At 39.9% G+C, this 24541-nt stretch overlaps 1 protein-coding gene across 1 annotated transcript; it reads left to right on the forward strand.

The window, feature by feature from the left end:
• DHRS9 (dehydrogenase/reductase 9) lies at window positions 1-24339 on the forward strand. Its single transcript, XM_003990837.5, has 5 exons — window positions 1-154; window positions 13292-13663; window positions 15074-15332; window positions 18672-18835; window positions 21549-24339. Exons 2-5 carry the CDS (start codon window positions 13351-13353, stop codon window positions 21770-21772), a joined length of 960 nt encoding a protein of 319 aa, XP_003990886.1. The 5' UTR covers window positions 1-154; window positions 13292-13350; the 3' UTR covers window positions 21773-24339.
• The last annotated feature ends 202 nt before the right edge of the window (window positions 24340-24541 follow it).

Here is a 24541-nt window from a genome sequence, read left to right on the forward strand (position 1 = left end):
TCCACTGGGAGTGACCTGAGAGAGTGGATTATACTATACCAGGAAGGGGAAGGCCAACATACACTCAGCATAAACAGCCTTGCCCCCCACCCCCTTACCAGAGTGACACCAACCATATTCAGGAGCTGGACCCACCACAGCCTACAGTGCTGGGGTAAGTGGTTTTCTTCATCTGACTCATTTAGGATTATGTCTGGCTTGGACCCCAGCACAGTGCAGTTAGTTGTAGAAAACCCGATATATGTCACCAGAGACTGTCTTGAATCTGGACATTCTCCTTGCGTTTTGGTGTCTGGAAAGGTGGAGAAGGCACCCTTTGACAGAAATTGGGGGAAATATGGGAGACATAGAGATTTAGAAGAAAAAGGAGAGTCGTATATTTAGTGTTTTGACACTGGCAGTACCTATAAAAGTACAGCCCACTTATCAACATTGAATACATTTAAATGAAATCCACAGTGCAATCTTTTGCTTTATAAAGGAACTAGGGAAAAAATAGAATTGCAATTTGCTCTGTATTTTTTACATCACCTTCGACAACCAGAAGTCTAACTAACTTAGAGAGAGTGCTGAACAAAGTAACATCTCATAGTTTTCCTTGTTAAGGAATAGAATGAAAGGAAATTTAGCTTTTAAGATGTGAATTTGAATGTAGATGTAGTTACAGTCCAGATATGGTTACTGCTGACAAATAGTTCCATTGCTTAAACCCCTATATGGGACCATTTGACAAGGGGGAAAACATACTAATGTCATAGCCTTTTCTTTCTCCTTTTCCCTTCAATCCTACATGACCACCCAGGTGCTTATAGCTCTCTCCATCTCAATGACAATAACTTGCTCACAGAAAGGATCTGATATTAATCATTTATACTTTTCTTCATGTAGATCTAAGTCAATGTATTATTTCTCTAAGGGGTTTTCTATGTAAGCCTTACTTTGACTTGCAGAATGTTAAAGGGGAAGAAGTATATTTGGCATATTTGTGGCGCCCTACATCTTTACCTGTATAAATTTCAGTCTTGGCTTCTTATTCTTTTGGAGACAAACGATCCCCATTTAATTTATAGTGTGATAGCAGTGTTCAAGCTCTACCTAGACAGATATGTTCATTCATTCACTCATCCTAGCTAAACCAAAATAAACTGCATTTTCAAAGAGGGAAGACAGAAGTCTGGGCAGTCTGAGACATAAAGCAATAAACTGATATGTTGGGAAACTGAAAGTAAACAATCAGTGGAGTTTGTACCTGGCTGTGTGCCTAAGGGGGTAGGTGGTAGCCTAGGGGATGGGGCGGGTGCATAATAGCGTTGTCTCTTCCTCCTCTTCCTCTGGAGCCTCAATATTTTCCATTGCAGTCCCTGGATACGGCAGGTCAACTGTGATAAACTCTGAAATAGAACAACTCTGGGAAGGGAAGGGGCATCCTTTCCTGTTCTCAGTGATTTAGTCCCAAAAATCATTTAGGTAAGATCTCCTCGACATACCTTAAGACTCATAAATAAGTACAGAACCTCATTTCACTAAATTATTTTGATCTCCTTGCTCATCGGTGTTAAAAAAAAAATGATAAAAAGAATCATCAGATTGGTGTCCCTTACCTACTCTCTTAGGAAGGAAGGAGTACTAAGTTAGCAAAAGCAGGTTAACAGGAAGAAAAAAAAACCCTAGAGATTATGAACAGTAATCATAATTCAAAATTAAATGATTAAAACAATGCACCAGACAGTTTACAAAATGTTTCCACGTTACACTATTTCAACCGCTGAATTTGGTCAAGAGATTGCACTCAGAGTTAAAGAAATGTTATTAATCATTTTTAAGTCTCTTCTGAAAGTTGCTAAATTTAATTTACTGAAGCTACTACCAATTCCTTTGGAAACACATGACCCCCAGCTTCTTGGCTTCCTTCATCCACTGAAGAGAGAGTTAGTCATCAGTGTCATATAAGAGTGACTCAGAGTAAGGTGGGAACCGGAGGACTTCTCACACATACATGAACTCAGAACTTGACGGAAGCCCAGGCATCAACACCTCCAGGGGATCAGTGTGGTCAGGTGGCTCAACCCTTCCTTGCCCAGCACAGTGGGCAGACGGCACTTAGCCCAGCCGGTCCACAACAGCTTCTGCGCCCCAGTTCATTCCCAGTAAGGTAACCGATGACTGAATTCTGTCCTTTATCTCTTGGTTTCTCATGTCAGTCTTCAAACTGCCTTTGATTTTCCTCACTCTTACAAAATTAATCGAGTTATTTTTCATGCTATAATAACAATAACAATGTTAGAAGGTTGTGATGGACACTGAGTCCATCTTACCATAAAAGTGATCCCAATGTCACCCAGATCCTTGCCTTAAGCTCTCCCAGGTCTCTGTTTGAATGTTCTTTGGCACTCTAGAGTTACAATCCAATTTATATCTAGTTATTCTTTCTGTGCCTATTTGACACCATCTGTAAAACTTATAATTAGCTGGAAACTGAATGGGGGAGGGGTTCCAAAAAACAGTAGGAATCTTAGCTGAGTTTCTTACTAGAGCAGCAGATTTGCTACCTATAGTTCTGTTCTGTTTATCAACCGGCCTTGCCGATATTATCAGATGTCACCTGAGGCGAATGCACACATGCACACTAAAGTGGGTGAGAAAAACACCTTCTAGGGCAGAAGGAAGCAGGGAACTCCTCACAGTGCATATTTGATTCCTGGAAACTAAGATGAGAGCAGTAAACTTGCTTCAGATATTTACTCTCCATTTCATGATCCTGTGCCTGGCATTTTACCTGGAAGACATTGGGCTTTTCCCCCAGTCTGAGTCTGTATTCACTTTGACTCCCAACATGCAACAGGTAAGGGAGAAAGTCAATTTAGTGGCTTCACTGCCACTTAATCTTGGCAGCCTTTGTTAAAGGCTTTATGAATAAAATGGTGGCGTGGCACACTCTCTCAATGGGTTAATTTTTAGCAGCTGAGGAAAAAGTTTAAATAAAACATGCATTTAGATTAAAAATCAACTTAAGGTTGTACAAATAGCTCTGAAATGTCCCCCTACCCTACTAGCCCAAGGTAAGGACAGTGCTTTATTTATCCTTTAAAAAAATTTTTTTTTAAATGTCTATTTATTTTTGAGAGAGAGACGGAGAGACAGAGAGCAAGCAGGGGAGGGTCAGAGAGAGAGGGAGACACAGAATCTGAAGCAGGCTCCAGGCTCTAAGCCGTCAGCACAGAGCTGGACGTGGGGCTCGAATCCACAAACTGTGAGATCATGACCTGGGCCGAAGTTGGATGCTTCACCGACTGAACCACCCAGGCGCCCCATGCTTTATTTATCTTAGTATCTTTTAGCGTATGTTAGATGCTCTAAGAATATCCTTGGCTAGGTGCTGCATGAAATGAAATTTAAATGTTGTATCATCTTCATGTTCTTGAGACTTCAAAAGTGCGCCCAATTTTAGAACAAATCCCAATGTTTAAATACAAGGAAAAAAATCATTATCTCATACATTTCAGATGAGGAAAGGGGGAATTTGTCTTAAAACCCTTATAACAATGTCACTTTCTTAAGGTACAGACTTTCAAAACTCACACCTTTACTTCCGCTCAAAGATGACTGTGTAGGAAAAGAAACACACTGCAGTTTTGAACACATTTTCTGTATACATACCTAACATTCTCTCCATATTCTAAGCTTTTTTTGAAGCCTTGTGATGATAAACTAAATCATATACAATATACAATCTCTTAAGTAAAGCAGCCATGGCTTTACCAATAATTCTTACCCTGCCAGTACTGTCAGGAAGCATATTGGCAAAGCCATCAACTAGGGGCACTGGGGATAATTAATTAATTAATAATTGTAGGTGTTATGATAAATGATAATGAAAAAGTTTTGAGAAAAGGCAGAAGCAACTCAGAGATACTTTTATCCTTAGAACTAAAAACGCCAAATGTACACGCGTCAGGCCTTCCCTACATTAAGAGTGGCTGTCAGACCTCTTCTAGGAGACTGTCTGAATGAATGAGTCTGCAAAGGAAGCACGCCCTCCTCCGTGTCTCACTGGTCCCACCACACAAAGTACACCCAGGGTACTTCCCTCCTGGAGGAAGCAGGACTCAAGAGAATTGTCACTGTCAAAGGAGCTTCTTCATTCCATTGAATGAGAGAACTTAATGTTTCCATGATGACAAATACCCCCTCAGTTATATCATCATGATCATTTTCGTCATCATCATCATCAATTATTATTTTAATCAGACCCTCAAAGAAGCATTTGTTACTTAATGTAAGCATACTTCATATAGGATCCCTTCGCTTCACTTAAAATTTTCTCCTTAGATTTCTGGGTGCCCAACTTGAACATTTTTTTTCACAGAAACATAATTTATTAGTCATATGATTTAGTTTGTGTCATTAGATCTAAACACTTATTTTTCTTAAAAGTGCAGCCGAAATCTGTGAAAGGTCACTTGGGTTACAAAAACAAACAAATAGAATTTCTTATTTCAATGAAAAGATCAAACTAAAAAGGAATTTGGTATACTTAGCTAGGTTAATGATATTTAAATGTACTAAGGACATATATGTCCAGAATGCCATCGATATTACGAAAGCTGTGCAAGAGAACTTCAAAAAGAAAATATTAGAAAGCTACTTCTAAATGCTCTCTATTTGATGTTTTTTAATGAACAACTTAGTTGTTGATTCAACTTAGGCCATGATTGCAACAAATTGCAAGTAAATTCAAACCCTACAAATTCCTATCAATCAGTGTGATTGACAAGTTTCAATATTGCTTTCTAAAACAAAGCCCTCCATGGAGTTATGTAGAAATGAAATGAAATCTGGTTGGAGGATGTATTTTAAAGGAATTATGTATTTCTTATGAAAAGCATTGCTCAGAATGACATAGAGACATTATTCTCAGTTCTTTTGTTTATTTTTAATTGTGTCATTTAATTTTAAAGGGGAGAGGAAGATGAGTAAGAGAAGTGAAATGAAAGCATCTTATTTTGGACTTTTTATTAGGGAAATAAACCCAGTTATAGAAAGTTAAAAAAAAAAAAAAAAGCAGAAGTGAGCAAGGACAGCAATCGAGTTGCAATATTTTCCCAAAGCAACAAAGCATTTTGCATGGCAAATGAAAGACACAATTAGTTCTCCTTTCTTGGTTCCTTTTGAATCTTCGTGGTCAAGAATTTTGATAAAGTATTTCCATTCCTCCTACTAACCGATAATGTGCTAATTTCTTTGCAGTTATTCCTTCTCCTTCCACCCAGTCTAGGGGTTCAGAGATCAGAATTTTAGCTCTCGCCACTCTCTGGCTGATAACTTCATGTACGATACCTACTGTACCTAGCTCACAGAAATATTTTGACAATTAAATGAGATAAATATTACTTGAACACTCTTCAAAAGTTCTTAAAGTTTCCTAAATTGGAAGTGTGAACATTATATTGCTATTATTAGCCTTTCACCTGATGGTTCAGAGGGCTCAAAGACTTAACCCAACTATCACCAGAACCCTGGGCTTAGAGTTGAAACTTTTTCCTTCTTTTCTTTTCTTCCTTCTTTCCTTCTACAGCACTAATTTACCTAATACCCAGTATCACACAAGTACTGGTGGTTGTAGAGAATTGTACACATAGCCCAGACTCCCAGAGTTCAGTGGGAATCCAGGTGGCAGTGCAGCAAAGGATTAAAGCATGAATGGCCAAATCAAAGTGGCCGGGGTCCCCAAACAGCACTATGATTGTATCTTGAGCCAATTAACCTGCATTTCTGAATTTGTTTCTTTCTCTATAAAATGGAGATAATGTTACTGTAAGGTTTAAGTAAGATAGGGGCGCCTGGGTGGCTCAGTTGGTTGAATGGCTGACTTCAGCTCAGGTCAGGATCTCACGGTCCATGAGTTCGAGCCCCGCATCTCTGTGCTGCCCCTGCTCATGCTCTGTCTCTCTCTCTCTCTCTCTGTCTCTCTGTATCTCTCTCTCAAAAATAAATAAATAAATAAGATAAATATTCATAGATTCTACCAGAGGGCCTGGAATACAGCAAGCACTCAATAAACCATAGCAGTTATTACCGTTCCTACCTGACCTGGTGAACTGGTCAGGGAATCCAAGTGAACCTGGGAATCCAAGTACCATGGTTTTTCTAGTACCATATTCTGAATTCTGCAGAATCAATTGGCATCCCACCAGAAGGGCTTCCACAGAGGAACCTGTAGTGGCCCAAACTCAAAAGTCTTAGCCAGAATTGAGGCCTCACAAATGTCGGGAGTGCTAACTTGGTAATTTCTAACTTTGGCTTTTTCACTGCCTCCAACCTCATGATGACAAAAAGGCACTTTTTCTAAATCATAGAAACTAATATTAATATTAGCAAGATGTGAGTTATATTTTATAAGTAATAAAACTTTTCTGGTAAGGCCATTAAAAATAAATAAACTCTCATCAATGTGGCACCACCAAAGAACTAATGACTGAGCTTCCAGAAAAAAAGTTCTGATGTTGTGAAGTTCTGGACCCACAAGGCAAGGAACCTCTAGACCAGTGTTTCTCAAATGGAAGCAGTTTTGTCCCCCAGGGGACAACTGGCAAACATTTTTCGTTGTCACAACTGGGGTGGGGGTGCTACTAGCATGTAGAGGATCGAGGCCAGGGGTGCTGCTAAACATCCTGCAATGCACAGGACAGACTCCACAACAAATAATTATTTGACCCAAAATAGGAAAAGTACCACAGGCCTTCCCAAGTGAGCATGATTGATCCTGCCACAGCGATAAGCTTCTGCCTATGTAGCAGATATTTAGTCACTTTTTTTTACGAGGTACACTCCAACGGAAAAGTTATTATTTCCATTTTGCAAATAGGAAAATGGAGGCTAAGAAAATATAAATAATGTGCCCAAAGACCTCTGATGATAGAGGAGCTGGGACTAGACCTCTACCTGTCTGATTTTGAGACCTGGGTTCCTAACCCCTGCCCTACTGCCGTGTGTGTGTGTGTGTGTGTGTGTGTGTGTGTGTGTGGCCTCAGTCCTTGCTTCCCACATTTATTTTTCCTAGCAAAGTGGCTAGTGTTTATTTGGGCTTAAGAAATATCTCCAGGACTGGTTCAGAGGATGCAGCTGTCCACACGCTGCAGTGTGAGGGCTGCAGACCTGCTCTCCTTTACTCTGCTCTCACCTTTGATAAGTCCACAGGCTCACAGCCACTGCATCCTAAGAGGACTGTTACAGATGAGGTGCTCCTTGCCTTGAACCAAGCCATGTGTACCCCTGGTAAGCACTTTGTTGTGAGATGGAAGACAAAGCTGATAAACAAACAGCCAAGCCACTAAGGTCAGTGCCCCAGTCTCTGAATTTTAGGGACCAAGGAGCCATGTGAAGGTGACCAGGCTGGCGGTGTATTGTTGAGGCAGCCATAGTAATCACAGTTATTCATTTACTTCTTGGTGGTCAATGAACCAACCAGCCATCAATCAGCTTCTGTATACAGGTCATGTTCCCAATGACTCTGACCAAGGGCTGCTGCTCAGGAACATGACAACACATGGAATCTTGGCTAAAATACTATTAGAGGTCAGAGGTGTGTATGTATTGGTTTATGGTTGACTGGTCCGATGACCTAGAGGAAAGTGAACCTTAAGAATTGAAGAAGAACCAGTATTTTTTAGACAATAATATTTGGGGTAAGGACAGGCTTTATAAAACTCTAGGTCAGAGTTGGTAGCCCCCTGGATTCCGGCTGCAGGCTGGGACACCAGCATCTGAAATGACCCTCAGCCTAGAGAGGTGCCTAATAAAGACAACACATTTTAAAATGTGAGCCCATCTTTGGGGCATCTTAGTGGCTCAGTCCGTTAAGCGTCTGACTTCGGCTCAGGTCATGATCTCATGGTTCATGAGTTAGGGCCCCGCGTCGGACTCTGTGCTGACGGCTCAGAGCCTGGAGACTGCTTCAGACTCTGTGTCTCCCTCTCTCTCTGCCTCTCCCCAACTATGCTCTCTTTCTCTCTCAAAAATAAATATTTAAAAAATTTTTGAACAAAAGTGTAAGCCCATCCTTAACAACTAAAAAGCTCTTCTCTGTGGCTTGTCACCAAGGAAAAATGTGTTTGGCTAGGGAACAAGGAAGTAAGGGAGAAATGGAGAGGATGAGGAAGGAGGAAGGAATCTTACTGCTTTGGTTTGAGTTTTTGTTTTTCTCCACTAGTTGTGAAGGTGAACTTACCAAAGAGTAGAAGTCCAAGGTCACTAGATTCTGAAGTGCTGGAGTTCTTACCTATTTTGTGCATGAAACCCTTTGGGTCTAGTGAAGCCTTTTCTCAGGAAAAAAAATGTTTTATTTTCCCTTGCCAAATTTGAACTTTTTTATTTTGAAATAATTTCAAATTTGTGGAAAAGTTGAAAAAATAATACAACCCAGAATCCCCAAATATTGACATTTTACCACATTTGCATTTTCATTCTCTCTTTATAACCATATGTATGTGGGGGTTTTGTTGTTAATTGAAGTATAGTTGGTATACAATATTATATTAGCTTCAGGTGTACAATATAGTGACTAGACATTCATATACATTACAAAATGCATGCCACCTATCACCATACGAGTTATTACATTGACTATATTTCCTATACTCTGCTTTTTATTCTTGGGATTTATTTCTTTTATAACTGAAGTTTATACCTGTTAATCCCCTTCACCTATTTCACTCATCCCCCCACAACCACCCCCACCACCCCCCACCTCTGCCCTGGCAACCACCTGTTTGTGGTTGGGCAACCACATCTTCTTTAGCCATTCATCTATCAATGGAAACTCAGCTTGCTTCCTTTATATGTTTACTTATTTATATGAATATTCTTATTATTTTCTTAACAGAGTTAAAGACATGGTCTTAACTGAGTTGAGACATGGTGCTACTTAATCTTTAAATACTTCAGTGTATATTTCCTAAAAAGCAGGAACTTTCTATATAATCTTAGTAAATTATAAAAATTGAAAAATTAATAATTATTGAGAATGCAATATTATTTGTCAGATCAATAAATCTCACTCAAATTTCACGAGTTGACCAAATAACATCCTTTCTGGCAAAAGAAAAAAATAGTTTTCTGGTCCAGTATCACATGTTGCATTGGGTTGTCATATCTCTTCAGTCTCCATTTATCGGGAGCAGTCTTCAATCTTTCTTTTCCTTCATGACTTTGACATTTTTAAAGAGTATATGCCATATATTGTCTATGGAAGATGTAGCTCCATGCAGGATTAGGATCCATTTATGTACAAAAGTGTTGCTGTGTCCTTTCCAGTGCACCATCCCAGGAGGCACCTAATGTTGGTTTGTCCCATGACGAGCAGTGTTAATTTTTATCACTTGGGTAAGGTGGTATCTGTCAGATTTCTCTTCTTTGAAATTATTATTACTCTTTTTTTAACTAGTGCCTATCTTATGGGGAGATTTTTTGAGATTCTATAATGGTTTCTTATCAGAATTTCACCTACTAGTTTTAGCATCCATTGATCAAACTTCTCTGATATAATTGTTATGATGTCAGTGGCTAAATGATGATATTCCATCATTCCTTTTACATTTATTAGTTAGCATATTGATTCTTCTATAAAATGAGGCAAACAATGTGCCCTCTTTAACTCAAAAAGCTGTTGAGAGAACCAAATGAGATCTATATGTAAAAGTATAGCGTAGAATGCTTCACAAATGTAAACCATTCTTTTGCGATTACTCCCCTTATGCTTGCCCCCGGCAAAACTTGACAACATAGAAAGTTTCTACTCTCTGATCTAGTACACATTAAACTCCATGAGCATTTGCCTTCTTCAAATAATTCCATGGGGTTTGGATTGCAGTTAAGGCTACAGAATCCATTCAGAAAACATATTCAAGGGGTGCCTGGGTGGCGCAGTCGGTTAAGCGTCCGACTTCAGCCAGGTCACGATCTCGCGGTCCGTGAGTTTGAGCCCCGCGTCGGGCTCTGGGCTGATGGCTCAGAGCCTGGAGCCTGTTTCCGATTCTGTGTCTCCCTCTCTCTCTGCCCCTCCCCCGTTCATGCTCTGTCTCTCTCTGTCCCAAAAATAAATAAACACGTTGAAAAAAAAAATTAAAAAAAAAAAAAAGAAAACATATTCAACATTTAGTTATCCAATTATTCAATTTATTGAGGCCAGACTTGAACATAACACTATACTAATTGAATTTATAAATACAAAATTTCCTTAAAATATCTAGACATGAAATTTTGCAAAAGGTAGTTACACCAACACTTCACCTCAAAATTATACATTTTTAATGTATTTATATGTTTGAGAAGGGAAAATTCTACTACATGGACATTGATTTGCCACAAATCAATAACTCCTACGCAGGAAAGATTTGTGAAACTATGCCAAATTATTAAGCCACGATAGTCTACAAACTTGACTGCTTTAGAAATAGGCACAGCTGTATCCAAAGAATCAACTAGTTTGCTCAAACCTACCATATTTTAATGTTTATCTCTGACTTATTTTTATCAATTGATAGTTCTCTTGCCTTTTCTTTCTTTACCTATATATCTTTTTCTGGGAAAAAAGATGAAGGCAGAGCCCAGAATTTCCTTGAGAAGTGAAGAAGATATGTTAGATTGCGTTATCTTTTATCTGAAATAATCTGTTCCTTATAAAGCAGCAGACAAAAATTGTGTGTATGTGTGCACATGAGTGTGTGTGTATAATTCTGTATATTTCTATTCCTTATTAGGGAGAGAAACATTTACATATACAGGAAAATATATATACAAGAAGACTTACACTAAGAGCCAAATGTGATAATCATTATTTCCTTCTTTAATTTTTTCCGTATTTGCCAAATTCTTTTTACCATGAGCATAAGTTACTTTTACAAGCAGGAAAAAAAATGAACAATTTTTTTTAAATGGTTCAAATGAAAAACCGGGAAACAATTGTAAAAAAAATAAATAAATAAATAAATAAAATAAAAAGAAAGAAAGAAAGAAAAAGAAAGTCCAGGGGTACCTGGCAGCTCAGTTGGTTGAACATCCAACTATTGATTTTGGCTCAGGTCACGATCTCATGGTTTGGGCTCTATACTGTCAGCACAGAGCCTGCAGGGGATTCTCTCTCCATTTTCTCTCTGCCCCCTCCCCTGCTCACTCATTCTCATTCTCTCAATCTCCCTCTCCCTCTCTCTCTCTCTCTCTCTCTCTCTCTCTCTCTCTCTCTCTCAAAATAAATACGTAAACATTAAAAAAAGAGAGAGAGAGAAAGGTCAAAGTTTATAAAATTGCTTGGCCTCGCAAGTACTTTGAACACAGTGTCCATAAACAGTCATGATTCCAGAAGCACCCGTAAGGTCTGAACTTCAACTCAAGTCTTATCTTCTATTTAGCACATAAGGCCCCTCTTGATTCTAAGGGTGGCTCTGGATCAAGGGCAGAGATATGTGTGAACATGGGGCAAAGAAAGGAAACTTTCTGAGTCAAAAGCGAAGGAAATAGGGTTTTTCCCAAGGTGATATTTTCTGCTGCCCCTCTTGCTTCCAAAGACAGAGAGAGCCAATACAGGCCCAGGGCTGCTCTTACATGTGGTGGGACCTAACAATCTTCCTCCTTTGTGTTGCCTAGGGCTGAGCTAGGAGGCCTGAGCCATCGTGATGCTCAGACCTAGGCAAACAGGTAAATGCCCTCCAGTTCTTGTTTACTTTGTCCTATGGGATAGCTTGCCCTTCCCTGGCCACCGGTACCCACAGTAAAATTGACGGTATTGGCTGTCTTTGTAAATAACAAACATCATAATACATACTTTATATCTATATTATGGGGAATATGTATATATTGGGGAATTTTATATCTCCAAATAGTCTGAAATCCCTCCCTGTGATACTTTTGATAGTACACTTCCAAATTAATATCACCCTTGTTTTCAATCATACAATTGCTTGATTCATTCACAACTGTAATTTTGCAGCCAAACACTGCATAATAACCTTTCTTAATGTTTATTTATTTATTTTGAAAGAGAGAGTACTTGCAAGCAGGAGAGAGGCAGAGAGAGGAAGAGAGAGAATCCCAAGCAGGCTCCTCACTGTCAGCACAGAGCCCAAACCATGAGATCATGACCTGAGCTGAAATCAAGAGTCGGACGCCTAACTGACTGAGCCACCCAGGTGCCCCAACAATGACTGTAACTTTTAAGACAGCATATGCATTTAAATGGTCAAGATTATAAAATTAATATAATATTGTTTTTTTAACATGTATTTTTAATCCAAAAAGAAGTGTGATATTTCTAAATTGATGTAGTAAGTGTACATGACATAATTTTTTTAATTTAAAAAAAGTAAAAAAAGGTAATACATGCTGAGGCAAAATGCAGGTGCAGTCTTCTGAGTAAAGGGGAAAGGAAGCCCTCCACCTTTTTGATTTTAGGCCCTAGGCCATCTAGCCCCGTCAAACTAATTGTCCAAGTCATTCTGCACTGCTTACAGTCAAAGCTTCATGGTTTTCAGGAAAGAATTTGCTCTCCTTTGTCCTATGTACGTGCAAATCTTTTTCCTCACAGAAAGCCAGAGAGAACAGAATCTGAGACTTCTTGATTCTGTTTGGGACACTGTGCCTTCGGCCATCATCCCTCAGTCTCTTCCCACTCATCTCACCCTCTCTCCACGAACTCCTTGGCGGCTGCACACTGCATACTCTCTGCATGGTGTTGTGATGGTTTTTAGAGTTGGGTTGAAGGATGACAATAAGCTACTGAAAATAACAAACTGGAAACCAACTTAGGAACATTTTCATAATGGCAATACCAAAATACTCTCCTTTTCCTGACAGTCTAAGAATAATTAAGAATCTAATCAATCAATTGAAATTGCACATTTTCTAATAGATTGAATTTCATGAAGTTGCAAGAGATAAGATTTTACCATGACAGTCCGTGTTTCAGATAGATGAATTCACACATGAGATTACTGTCACGTCAAACCCAATGACCTGTGTCAGCTTTGCCATGGCATCTCTCAATCTCTCTCTCTCTCTGTCTCTCTGTCTGTCTGTCTCTCTCTCCTGTTTACTTTCTCTGACTGTAGCTTGGTTGGTTTTCACATTACTTAAAGCTATGGTTTAGCACTTAAATGGCCATGTTTCCAACTAAATAACAGTTACTGTTTTTTAAAAACTATCTACTCAAATGCATTAAAGTATCTGAAGTTCGTAAAAATTGGGTTATAATCCTTTGATGGTTCTAATTTGAATTTTGTTTCTAATTTTGAACATTCAGGTCACCATCTTCTTTTATTGTACAAGAAAGGAGAGTTCCTATCATATACTGGAAAGAACATGTTCTTTTGGGTATTAGCCCTCCTAATCTTTTGTGGTTTTGTATGGAATTACAAAAGACAACTAAAGATTGCAGACATCACTGATAAGTACATTTTCATTACTGGGTGTGACACGGGTTTTGGAAATTTGGCAGCCAGAACTTTTGATAAAAAAGGATTTCATGTAATTGCTGCTTGTCTGACTGAATCAAAATCAACAGCTTTAAAAGCAGAAACCTCAGAAAGGCTTCACACCGTGCTTCTAGATGTAACGGACCCAGCGAATGTCAAGAGGACTGCCCAGTGGGTGAAAAACCAAGTTGGGGAAAAAGGTGAGTGATACAGGGGTGGGAAAAATGGAGGGAGTGTTGTAAAGTAGCTACAGCTAAGTTAAATGTGTTTGGATCTTAAATGGCCTTTCAAGAAAATGTCTCCTAAAGACCAGTTATGGTACTGGAGAATATTGGGAAAATCTTAGGATAGAGCCCTTGCAAGCTCTCTGTTTGCATGAAAGACACAGCCCCCATTATTCTCAGTCATAAGTCTCGGTGGGCAAATTTAGAAGTGAATTGGAGGTATTGAGTTTTCCTGCTCTTCTCTCGTGAAGTTCTAGTTTAGCCACATATACAGCAAAGGCACTTGGAGCTAAAAGCTACAGGAGATCATGAGAGCAATCCCCAAATTGCCATCTGGATACCTGGGACCTACTTCTCACTCTAAAATCATTCCACAACTCACACATTTTCCATGGGAAAAGGTAGAAAATAGCCTGAGACTCTGATAAAGCTGTCTTAGATCATTGTAATAGAGTAGTAAGCCATCGGACCTCATTCTGCCAAGATGACAGCATTCCAAACTAGAGGACTTTTATTGGCTTGAATGAAGCTTGAAATATTCTCATTAATGAAGATATTAGGGTCCAAAATGGAAAAAAAGAAACCAAATGTATGTGATTTTTCTCTATCACATCTTCATTGTGTAGTTGAGACTCTGAACCTTAAAAGCAATGGTTTGATAATGTTCCCAGATCATTTTTTAAAAAAATGTTTTAATGTTTATTTATATTTGAGAGAGAGAAAGAACCAGCAGGGGAGGGGCAGAGAGAGACGGAGACAGAATCTGAAGCAGGGTCCAGGCTGGGAGCTGTCGGCACAGAGCCCAATGAGGGGCTCTAACTCACCAACCGTCAGATCATGACCTGAGCCGAAGTCAGACGCTTAACCTACTGAGCCACCCAGGTGCCCCTACAGACCATTTTTAATACTTGATTTCCAAACAAATTTAACAATATTAAATGTTTTCCATCATAAAATAAAACTTTCGGTGACTAGATTTTTTTACCAAAAAGAGATGTGAAGTAGATTGATACTGCTCTTTGTCTGTAAAAAGCAGTTTATAAATAATCTCTCACTTTGCCATCTAGCAAGTGGGAAAAATAGACCATTTTACTCTACATCTGAGATGAAAAAGTAAAAGGCTCATTCAGACAGTATCAGTATTTTACATTCAGAACCAGAAATAGAGCTACTGTGAAATTGTAACAGAGCTTCAACTATTTCAATTTAGCTTCCCACCTTCTCTGAGAGTAGTTACTTCCCAAAACTGTAATGTATTTCAAAGCAGGAACATGGCTAGAAGGAGGAAATGGCACAATTGTGTAAAGCAGGGGCTGTATTTCCATCAAGGATGCCCATATCAGTGCCATCTTCTATCACAACTCCTTTCTTTCCTCTCTGTTCTAGGTCTCTGGGGTCTGATCAACAATGCTGGTGTTCTCGGAGTGCTGGCTCCCACCGACTGGCTGACAGTGGAAGACTACAGGGAACCTATTGAAGTGAACTTGTTTGGACTCATCGATGTGACATTAAATTTGCTTCCCTTGGTCAAAAAAGCTCAAGGAAGGGTTATCAATGTCTCCAGCATTGGAGGTCGGCTTGCACTTGGTGGAGGGGGTTATACTCTATCCAAATATGCATTAGAAGGCTTCAATGACAGCTTAAGGTAAACATTGACATACTAAGAAATATTAGTTGGTAATGTTTATTGAGTGGTTATTATGCACTAGGCACTCTATTTAGTGCTTTAAATTATTCCCAATAATAGTTCCCAATAGATAATACCCCTGAAACAGATTAAGTAACTTGCCCAAGGTCACCCAGCTGGTAAGTGGTAGAACTGAGACTTGGACCTAAGTCTAGACAAGCCTCTTTTTACTTTTTGCATTAATGCATGATGCTGATAGCGATGGTGAATTTGTATTCAACAAGTCAGTTTGTTAAATAGTTAAGGAATCATACAGGGAGGCTAAATCAAGGCAGACCTCTCCGTTAATGTAACTATCAGTTGCAGACACAACAACACCATTCTGTTTAAACCATCAGTAGAGGAGCTCCTGGGTGGCTCAGTCAGTTAAGCGTCTGACTTCCCTCAGGTCATGATCTCACAGCTGTACGTTAGCCCCACGTTGGGCCCTGTGGTGACAGCTCAGAGCCTGGAGCCTGCTTCAGACTCTGTCTCCATCTCTCTCTGCCCCTCCCCCACTTGTGCTCTGTCTCTCTAAAAGATAAATAAACATTAAAATAAATAAATAAATAAACCCTCAGTAGAAAATTATCTGGTAAAGTAAATGTAATTATCACAAAATAATGACTCAGCTACATAGCTTTCTCTCTCTCTCTCTCTCTCTCTCTCTCTCTCTCTCTCTCTCTCTCTCTCTGCAAGCTCCTGACCCATATTCCCATACATTTCAGACACTACAGCTAAAGAGATGATAACCTCCCCAACCCCACCCTGAGGACAAGAAATACAGTTTTCCTCTGGTGCTTCCATTTCCAAATAAAACTCAGAGCAGGAATTTACTAATCAGAGGTGGAGATTTTGCTCCCCCAAGAAAGCACTGACCACATCATTTTCCTGTGTGCCTACCAGAGAACCCCAGAGCCTAAAACAAAGCAAACAAAGTGCACCCAGGCATGGATTTCTCTGGGTTTATAACATTTGACATTCACAGGGCTTCCTGAATCTGTAGATTTATATCTTTGCCAAATTTGGTGAGGTTTCAGCTATTGTTTCTTCAAACATTTTTTCCTGTAATCCATTCTTTCTCTTATCCTTCTGAGACTATAACACAAATGTTAGACCTTTGGTTTTATCACACAGATCCCTAAGGTTCTGTCCACTTTCTCAATCATTTTTCTTTCTGCTGTTCAAATTGGATAATTTCTAATGATCTACCTTCAAATCCACTGACGTTCCTCCATCACCATTCTGCTATTGAATCCAACCAATAAATACTTTATTTTGGTTATTATATCTTTTAAGTGTAAAATTTTCATTTGCTTCTTTGCCTTTTCCTTTTGGGGAGAAGTGCTGTAACTTTCCATTGACTTCAAGAGTATTTTCTTTTGTACTTGAAACATTTTTATAATAGCTGCTTTAAAGACTTTGATAATTCCAACATCTGTGTCCTTTTGGCATTAACATCTGCCATTGTCTTTTCCCATGTGAGTTGAGATTTTCCAGTTCTTTTTATGCTGAACATTTGGAATGTTCCAGTTCTTTTGGAATGTTTCCAGTTCTTTTTATGCTGAATATTTGGAATTATATGAGACTATGGGTCTTATTGAAGTCCTATAGAGAAGGTTGATATTTTTGTTTTAGCAGACAATTGATGAGGTTGTATTCAGGTCACAACTGCTAACCATCATTCTGTACTTTTTCCTGTTTGCTACCAGAGATGTCCCATAGATATACCACACAGTAGCCAGTCTAGGATACAGAAGATGGTTGTCCCAGAGTTTGCTTCTCTAAGTCAGATCCATACATGCTCAAGTGCAGTGCATAAACAATGTTACGGGGTCACTTTCCTCAGCTCCTCTCTGTGATCTTTCCCGTTCCTTCTTGTTTCCTGGGACTTCCCTCCAACCAGATGTCACCCTATTCTGCCATCTACTTCCCATGTGTGTGCTGGGCATAGGGCCACATGATGGGTGGAAAGAGAAAGACAAAAAGCAACAGGGTTTCTTCCTATCGTCTTGGGGACCAATAACCACTTAAAAAAATTTTTTTTCAAGTGAAGTGTTTGTGTGATTGCAATACAGCTCTACATGCCTGAAATTACCCAAATAAAGAGTGGGTATTTTTCTAAATCATGGAACTGATATTGGAAAAGGTACTGTGCATGCAGGCCACAGTCAAGTGGCAGCTCCAGAATTTCTATATGTAAGAGGGTTTAGGGACAGTGGTCCAACTGGAAGAAGCCTGGGTCTCTTTAAAGCTGTATTTGCCAAGCAAAAATACTGGTTTCATGCTGGTTTTACTTACCTGGTAAGCTTATTGGGTGACTTAAAGCCTTTTGTCCCCAGATTATATGGTATTTCATGAGTGGGTAGGGAGACAAATCTTCCCAAATACTTTCCAAAACCCAAAGGAGATCAGAAGATAGGTGTGTGAAGTACAATTAAGTTGGAAAATAACCCTTGAAATTTTAATGCAAGCAACATATTTTCAAAATCTTTCAAGATCAAGATAATTTGTATTTTTAGTTAAGTACACTGCAAACTAACCCCTAGGCATGTTGCTAGAAAGCAGAACCTAAGATAAATCACATTTTAAGTTCATTGGTAGAGTTCTTTAAAAATCTTAGGATAAAGACTTGTATAAAATGAGTAGTTACTTCCTTATATATCCTTGGTGGAAATATAAATTAAATTTAGGAGGTAATTACTCATATAATGGTTTGCAATACTTTATTTTGCTTTAAAAGGCCCAGGGGAGGGGAGGGGGGTTCCATGATTCCCCTAAAACCTTATTGCCCAGTAAATGAGCAGACCTTTGGTTTTCTGAGGCCACACAATGAAAGAGCTCACTGAGCAGCAGAGGGAACAGATTAGCCACATCAAGGATTGTCACACTGTGTCCCTCAGCCTAGCCTCACTTGTTCCACAATCCCTTCACATTGCTAGAATGGAGGTAAACTTATCCACCCAGGCCAATCGTCAGTCCATTTCTCCAGAAGGTGCTTTGCGTACTGAGAAGAAACCTGTCCTTAACCTGAATGCTTGTCAATTTAATGAGAGAATCTGGCTTCACATGGAGCACTAAACTGGGGATGGGCCTACCCAGATGCCTTTCCCATTCTGCCACTAAACCGCCCTCCCTTCGCCACCCTGAACTTCAGCTTCCTCACCTGCAAGCTGCAAGCATAGAACAAGCTACTCCTTTCCAACCTATCCAATTCTGTGATTCCATGAAAAAAATTCATAAGAAAATAGTCATCCAAATAGCAAACATTCTCCAAACCAAGCTGGATTAAACATCATCAGTGTATTCTTTTCACAGACGGGACATGAAAGCTTTTGGTGTACACGTTTCATGTATTGAACCAGGATTATTCAAAACAGGATTATCAGATCCAGTAAAGGCCACCGAAAAAAAACTTGCCATTTGGAAACATCTGTCTCCAGATATAAAACAACAATACGGAGAAGGTTACATTGAAAAAAGTAAGTCTCTGGTGGACCAGGGTTCCTCTGGGGTTCATTATCATAGACAACATGAAGGAGACTCAAAATTAAATGAAAAAAAATAAGGTGTTCATAATAATATACCAAGAGGGAATCCTAGATATGGATCAGAGATTCATATTAATTCCAGTGCGATCTCTCACTTCAAGGGTTTACAAACATTTACTGGGCAGTTACCAAGTGCCAAGTTCTATACTAAACACCTTATAAATTTTATAATTTACTCCTCAAAAGAACCATAGGAGTAGTCAGCAGAGGCTTAGAAAGGTGCATGTCCTACCAAAGGCTATACAGCTCCTCCTGATCGTGTCCAGGCTGGAGCCCCCATCTTCAACTCTACATAAACCTCCTCTTTTTGGTAAACAACCACTCACTAAACGTTGTTCAAGGATTCATGGAGGTTACAAAATATAAAGACTCAGACTCTGACCCTTACCTAGTATACAGTCAAGTTGACAAGAAAAAGTAACCACGTGAAACTGTAAAACAGTGACTCTACAATGTGCAAGAAAATTGATGCTATACTTCTTAGACAGAGCCCAACAGCCCAGAGTGGGTGCTAGATGGTGCAGTCTCTACTTACCCAAGAAATTCAGAACTGGACGAATGCATTGCTAGTTAAGTGGCCTTTATGAGACAGGTCAGGTTAGAGTAAGGCCTAAAGGACAGGAAGGAATTATTTGGGTGGAAGCTTTCCAGAGCAAGAATGCATGGGTTGGGGGGGTGGGGTGGGGGTGGAGAGAGCAGGAGAAGTAAGCAGGAGAATAAATCAGATTGAGTCAGGGATGGAGAAATAATAAGACTAGATTATGATGACTAATGTATACTGAACATTTGCTATGTACTTGTCACCATTCTAAGTGCTTTACATGGACTCTCTTTCATTTAAAATTCCCAAATAAACCCTATGAAGTAGCTATTACCTTAATTTTATAGAAACACAGGCATAGAGAAGTAACTTGCCCAATGTTGCACAATTAGTAAGTAGAAGAGCTAGATCTGAACCCAGACAGCCTGACTTCACCATTTATCCTTGGGCCCTGCACTATAATGTAAACAAGGCTTTAAGGAGCTGGTGGAACTTCCTGTAACAGGGCTCTGCCTCCACCTCAAACTTCCTGGTCTTATTGCAAGCTTAGTCGACATTCCTCAAACACTTACTGAGCTCCTGCTTTGAGCCGAACAGGGCCCCACCTAACTTTGTGTCACTCTAACCTTAAAACTCTGGTCCTGCCTCTTTGTTGATGGATTTGGTAAGTCACCCAACTGTGACAAGGTTCAAGGCTGGAAGTTTTGGAGGTGGAGCCAAGAGCTGAGTCAGATCCACCTGGGGAGGCTTTTAGAATGACAGACTTCCTCAACCACCCAACCCCACCCAACACACACACACTTGTGCACACACACAGATGCATACATACATATCAACGAGAACGTCTGGTTTGACAAACCTCCCAGTGCCATCATGTCACTATATGCTGAGAACCTCTGCCATTAAAAACTCAGCTTCTCACTCATTACCAACTCTGAAGATTCTAAGTAGTTCAGAAAAAAAATCCCTCATTTAAAAGAGCTTTTTCTATTTGATATTGACATTGATATTTCTAAATGCCTATGAATATATCATGAACTGCCATCTGAAAATTATTTTTTACTTGGCCCCTGGCTGAGGTATCCTCTCTTTTACTGATTGTTCTTATTAGAATTTTCCAAATCAGGACTTGGACATCAGCCAGACTCACAGTTCCAAAACAGACCACAAATTTAAGCTCACCTTCCTTCATTTCCAAGGCAATAGTTGTAAGAGTTTAAAATAGACACTAAGACTTACTAGGTAATCTCAGTTAGGTTTTTTGAATAACTTGCAGCCACTAAGGCCTGAAGTAGAAGGGAAGATTTAAAAATCATAGACTTCTCTTAAGAAGACACAACTCAGGTATGTTTTAAGAGCACAGGAGAAATGCTTTGAGCCATTACCAATCTCTGATAAAATACCTGCCTCTTTAAAGCTATCATAATTCATTAGGCAGACATTTCATCTGTCTGATAACCAGCCTGTGTTTAGCATTCTGAGTCAAGACTTTTGGGGATGATTCCCTCTTTATTCACTGAATTATAGTAGTATGTGGTATGTGAGTGTACATATGCACACACATGCACACCCACATTTCCTATATAATATTCCCTTAAAACAAATTTGGACTCGAACCCACAACTTCCTGGGCTCAGGGGCCTCATAGACTATAAAGCATCTGTCCTTCATTGCTTTAAAGTAGTGCTTCTCAAAGTTTGTTCCCTGGACCAGCACTATCAGCATCACCTGGAAACTTGATAGAAATGGAAATTATTGAGTCCCACTTCACACCTACCTATTGGGTCCCACTTTAACACTGTAGTATTAAAGGCTATATATGAATCTCACAGGTGGTGAGTCAGAACCAACCCAGCAATTGGGTTTTAACAAGCCCTCTAGGAGACTCTGCTGCCCACTCAAGTTTGAGAGCCAGGGGTCTAACGAAAGCACGGTTGTATCCTTTCCTGAAGAACAGATAGAAACCCACCACAAAGGGCCTCAATCATAACAGCAAATTCAAAATAAATACCCACATACGCATCCTCCCCTTTACACCCTAGCCTCCCACACCCCTTCTCCCCTTCTTCCAAAGAGTAAGGGTGTTTTTGTCTCTTTTTACAGGTCTAGACAAACTGAAAGACACTAATTCTTTTGTGAACATGGACCTCTCCCTGGTGGTGGAGTGCATGGACCACGCTCTCACGAGTCTCTTCCCCAAGACCCATTATGCTGCTGGAAGAGATGCCAAGACCTTCTGGATACCTCTGTCTCACATGCCAGCAGTTTTGCAAGACTTTTTATTGTTGAAACAGAAAGTAGAGCTGGCTAATCCCAAGGCAGTGTGAGTCAGCTGACAACAAATGCCTGCCCCCAGGCTATGAGATTGGCTGCTTTCAAGGGCACATCTCCTTTTTGGTCTCATTCTTTACCTGATCCAACCTGGACTCATTTAGATCATGCCTCTTTTTATAAATGAGGGAATCCAACCACCACTCGGGATGTCCCAGGGTCCTTTTCCAAGCCTTCTTTGGAAAGAAGGGCAGTGATGATGGGTCATATAGAAAGGCCAGGATGGCACCTGCCCAATATTGAGGTTTTGCCTGCTTAATAGGATGTAAAGGAAATTGAAAGACTTTCCCATTCAAAATGATATCTATCACCCGCTCCATGCCTCTAGTCACTACCCCTTGAACTCCAGAATGTTAAGTATTTGCCCCTTACCAAAATGTTGAGATAAGTAGAATACTGGGGCACGTGGGTGGCTCAGTTGGTTAAGTGTCCAACTCTTAATTTCAGCTCAGGTCATGATTTCACAGTTCATGAGTTCAAGCCCCACATCAGGCTCAGCGCTGACAGTGTGGCCTGCTTGGGATTCTCTCTCTCTCTCTCTCTCTCTCTCTCTGCCCTGTTCCCCTCAAAATAAATAAATAAACTTTAAAAAATTAACAGCATTTTTTTTTAAAAAATGGTAAGTAGAATGCTTTTCATGAGAGGATTGGATATGTTATTTTGCTGAGAAGAAGACTCTGAAGGGTTGTAAGCTTTGACAGGTCAGGAGAAGGAAGGGTGAGGAAGCATCATGTGACTGGTATCGGCTACAGGGAGCAGAAAAACACAAAGTAGGACTGCAAGTAGGAGAAGGAAAAGAGCAGGACAAGAGTACTGAATGGAAGAAACAAGTATGAAAGTGGAGAGAGGGAGATTCCAGGACAAGCCTGCCTATTTTAGAGGGAGCTATGGAGGCTAAACAGCCTATTTAAGGCCACCGTGAACATTGACGCATACACCGTCTGTGTTTGAGCCCGCATCGGGCTCGGTGTTGACAGCTCAGAGCCCGGAGCCTGCTTCAGATTCTGTATCTCCCTTTCTCTCTGCCCCTCCCCCACTCATGCTCTGGCTCTCTCTCAAAAATAAAGAAACATTTAAAAAAAAAAAAAAAGAATCAGTTCAATTAAAATCCTGTAACTTCCTTAAGCCTTCGACTACTTCCACAATGGCTCCCTACCTCTGGTTCTGCTGTAAGCCTCCCTTCAGAAACTAGTTGCCATGGTGACTTTTCATGATCTATCTGTTGGTCTGGAGAAACTCCATGTTGAGGCTTTCTGGGCTCAGTGGTCACAGAACAAAGAGCATCAAGAATCATTTCATCTAATTCTCTGCCTATAAGCAGGATATGGCCAAGCCATCCAGGCTAAAAAGAACCACCACTTCAATTGAAAATCTGTCCAGAAACTCCACAATTTCCTTGGGCAACCCAGCCAATATTTAATAAGGAAAATTTCCAGGAGCTTCTAAGGAAAATGACCAATTTTGACTTTCTTCTCTATTAATTCCAATAACTGTCAGGAATGTGAGAGACCACAGTCTCATCAGCATGGAGGAAATAGCTAAACAGTCGCAAAATGAAAAGCCTTTTAATATACAGAAATCATTCATAACAATTTAATCTAAACCACAGTTTATAAGGACAATGCTGGTCAACAGTTTCCTGAATTTTTGCCTGTTAAAAAATAAGACAATTCTGTTGACATTCATAATACTGACATTCTTCTCAGCTCTGTGACTCATTTTTAAAATGAAAATATGAGTAATTTCCCTCGTACTATATATATGAGGTACTAAAATAGCCAGGGCTCTAATGCAGATTCTAGCTTAGCAGAATTTTTCAAACTCTTTTTGCACACAGCACCTGCCCAAGAAAGAACCAGATCACGGCTCTTGCCTGATTAGGCCCTAGAAATAAACAGCACTCTGGCCTGAAATAGGTCAGGCAAGGCAACATGGCATTCTGTCACATTCTACAACAGGCAACTGCCCTGAACAGTCCCACTCCAGTCCCTTTTGAGGAACTGGACATGGGAAGGGTTCTGCTATGGATACATAGCATAAACCCTGGACAAAAATCATTCAGTCCCACAATCAGGTACAAGATTTACTCTCGGGATTCTGGGTCTATTTTTTCCTCTTAGATATGACAAATGGAAATTGAGTATGATGCTGCCCAATAGACGGTGGGGCCTGGCTTATGGATCAGGTAATCCAAGAAGTCTAGCTTCCCACAGGTATAGTAAGAAAATAATATCAATGGTTATTTAATATTTAGTACATGTCAGGTTCTTAATGCATTTGTACATTACACAAATGATTTCCTCTAACCCCAACCATATCCAGGGTATGTTTTGTTGTTGTTGCTATTGTTGTGTTGTTTATTTGTTTTTAATGTGGTAAGAACACTTAATATGGGATCCACTCTCTTAAACTAAGTGTACAATACAGTATTGTATCATCAGAACGTACAGCAGATCTCTAGAACCTAATCATTTTGCACAAATAAAACTTTATATTGGGTGAACAGCAACTCCCCCTATACCCTTCCCCCAGTGCCTGGAAACCACCATTTTCCTTTCTGTTTCTTTACTTTTCTTTTTTTTTTTTTCTTAAACATTTATTCAGTTTTGAGAAACAGAGACAGACAGAGTGGGAGCGGGGGAGGGGCAGAGAGAGAGGGAGACACAGAATCTGAAGCAGGCTCCAGGCTCCAAGTTGTCAGCACAGAGCCTGATGCGGGGCTCGAACCCATGAACCATGAGATCATGGCCTAAGCCGAAGTCGGA

This window comes from Felis catus, chromosome C1 (genome assembly GCF_018350175.1).
Source record: "Felis catus isolate Fca126 chromosome C1, F.catus_Fca126_mat1.0, whole genome shotgun sequence".
Taxonomy (NCBI): Eukaryota; Metazoa; Chordata; class Mammalia; order Carnivora; family Felidae; genus Felis; species Felis catus.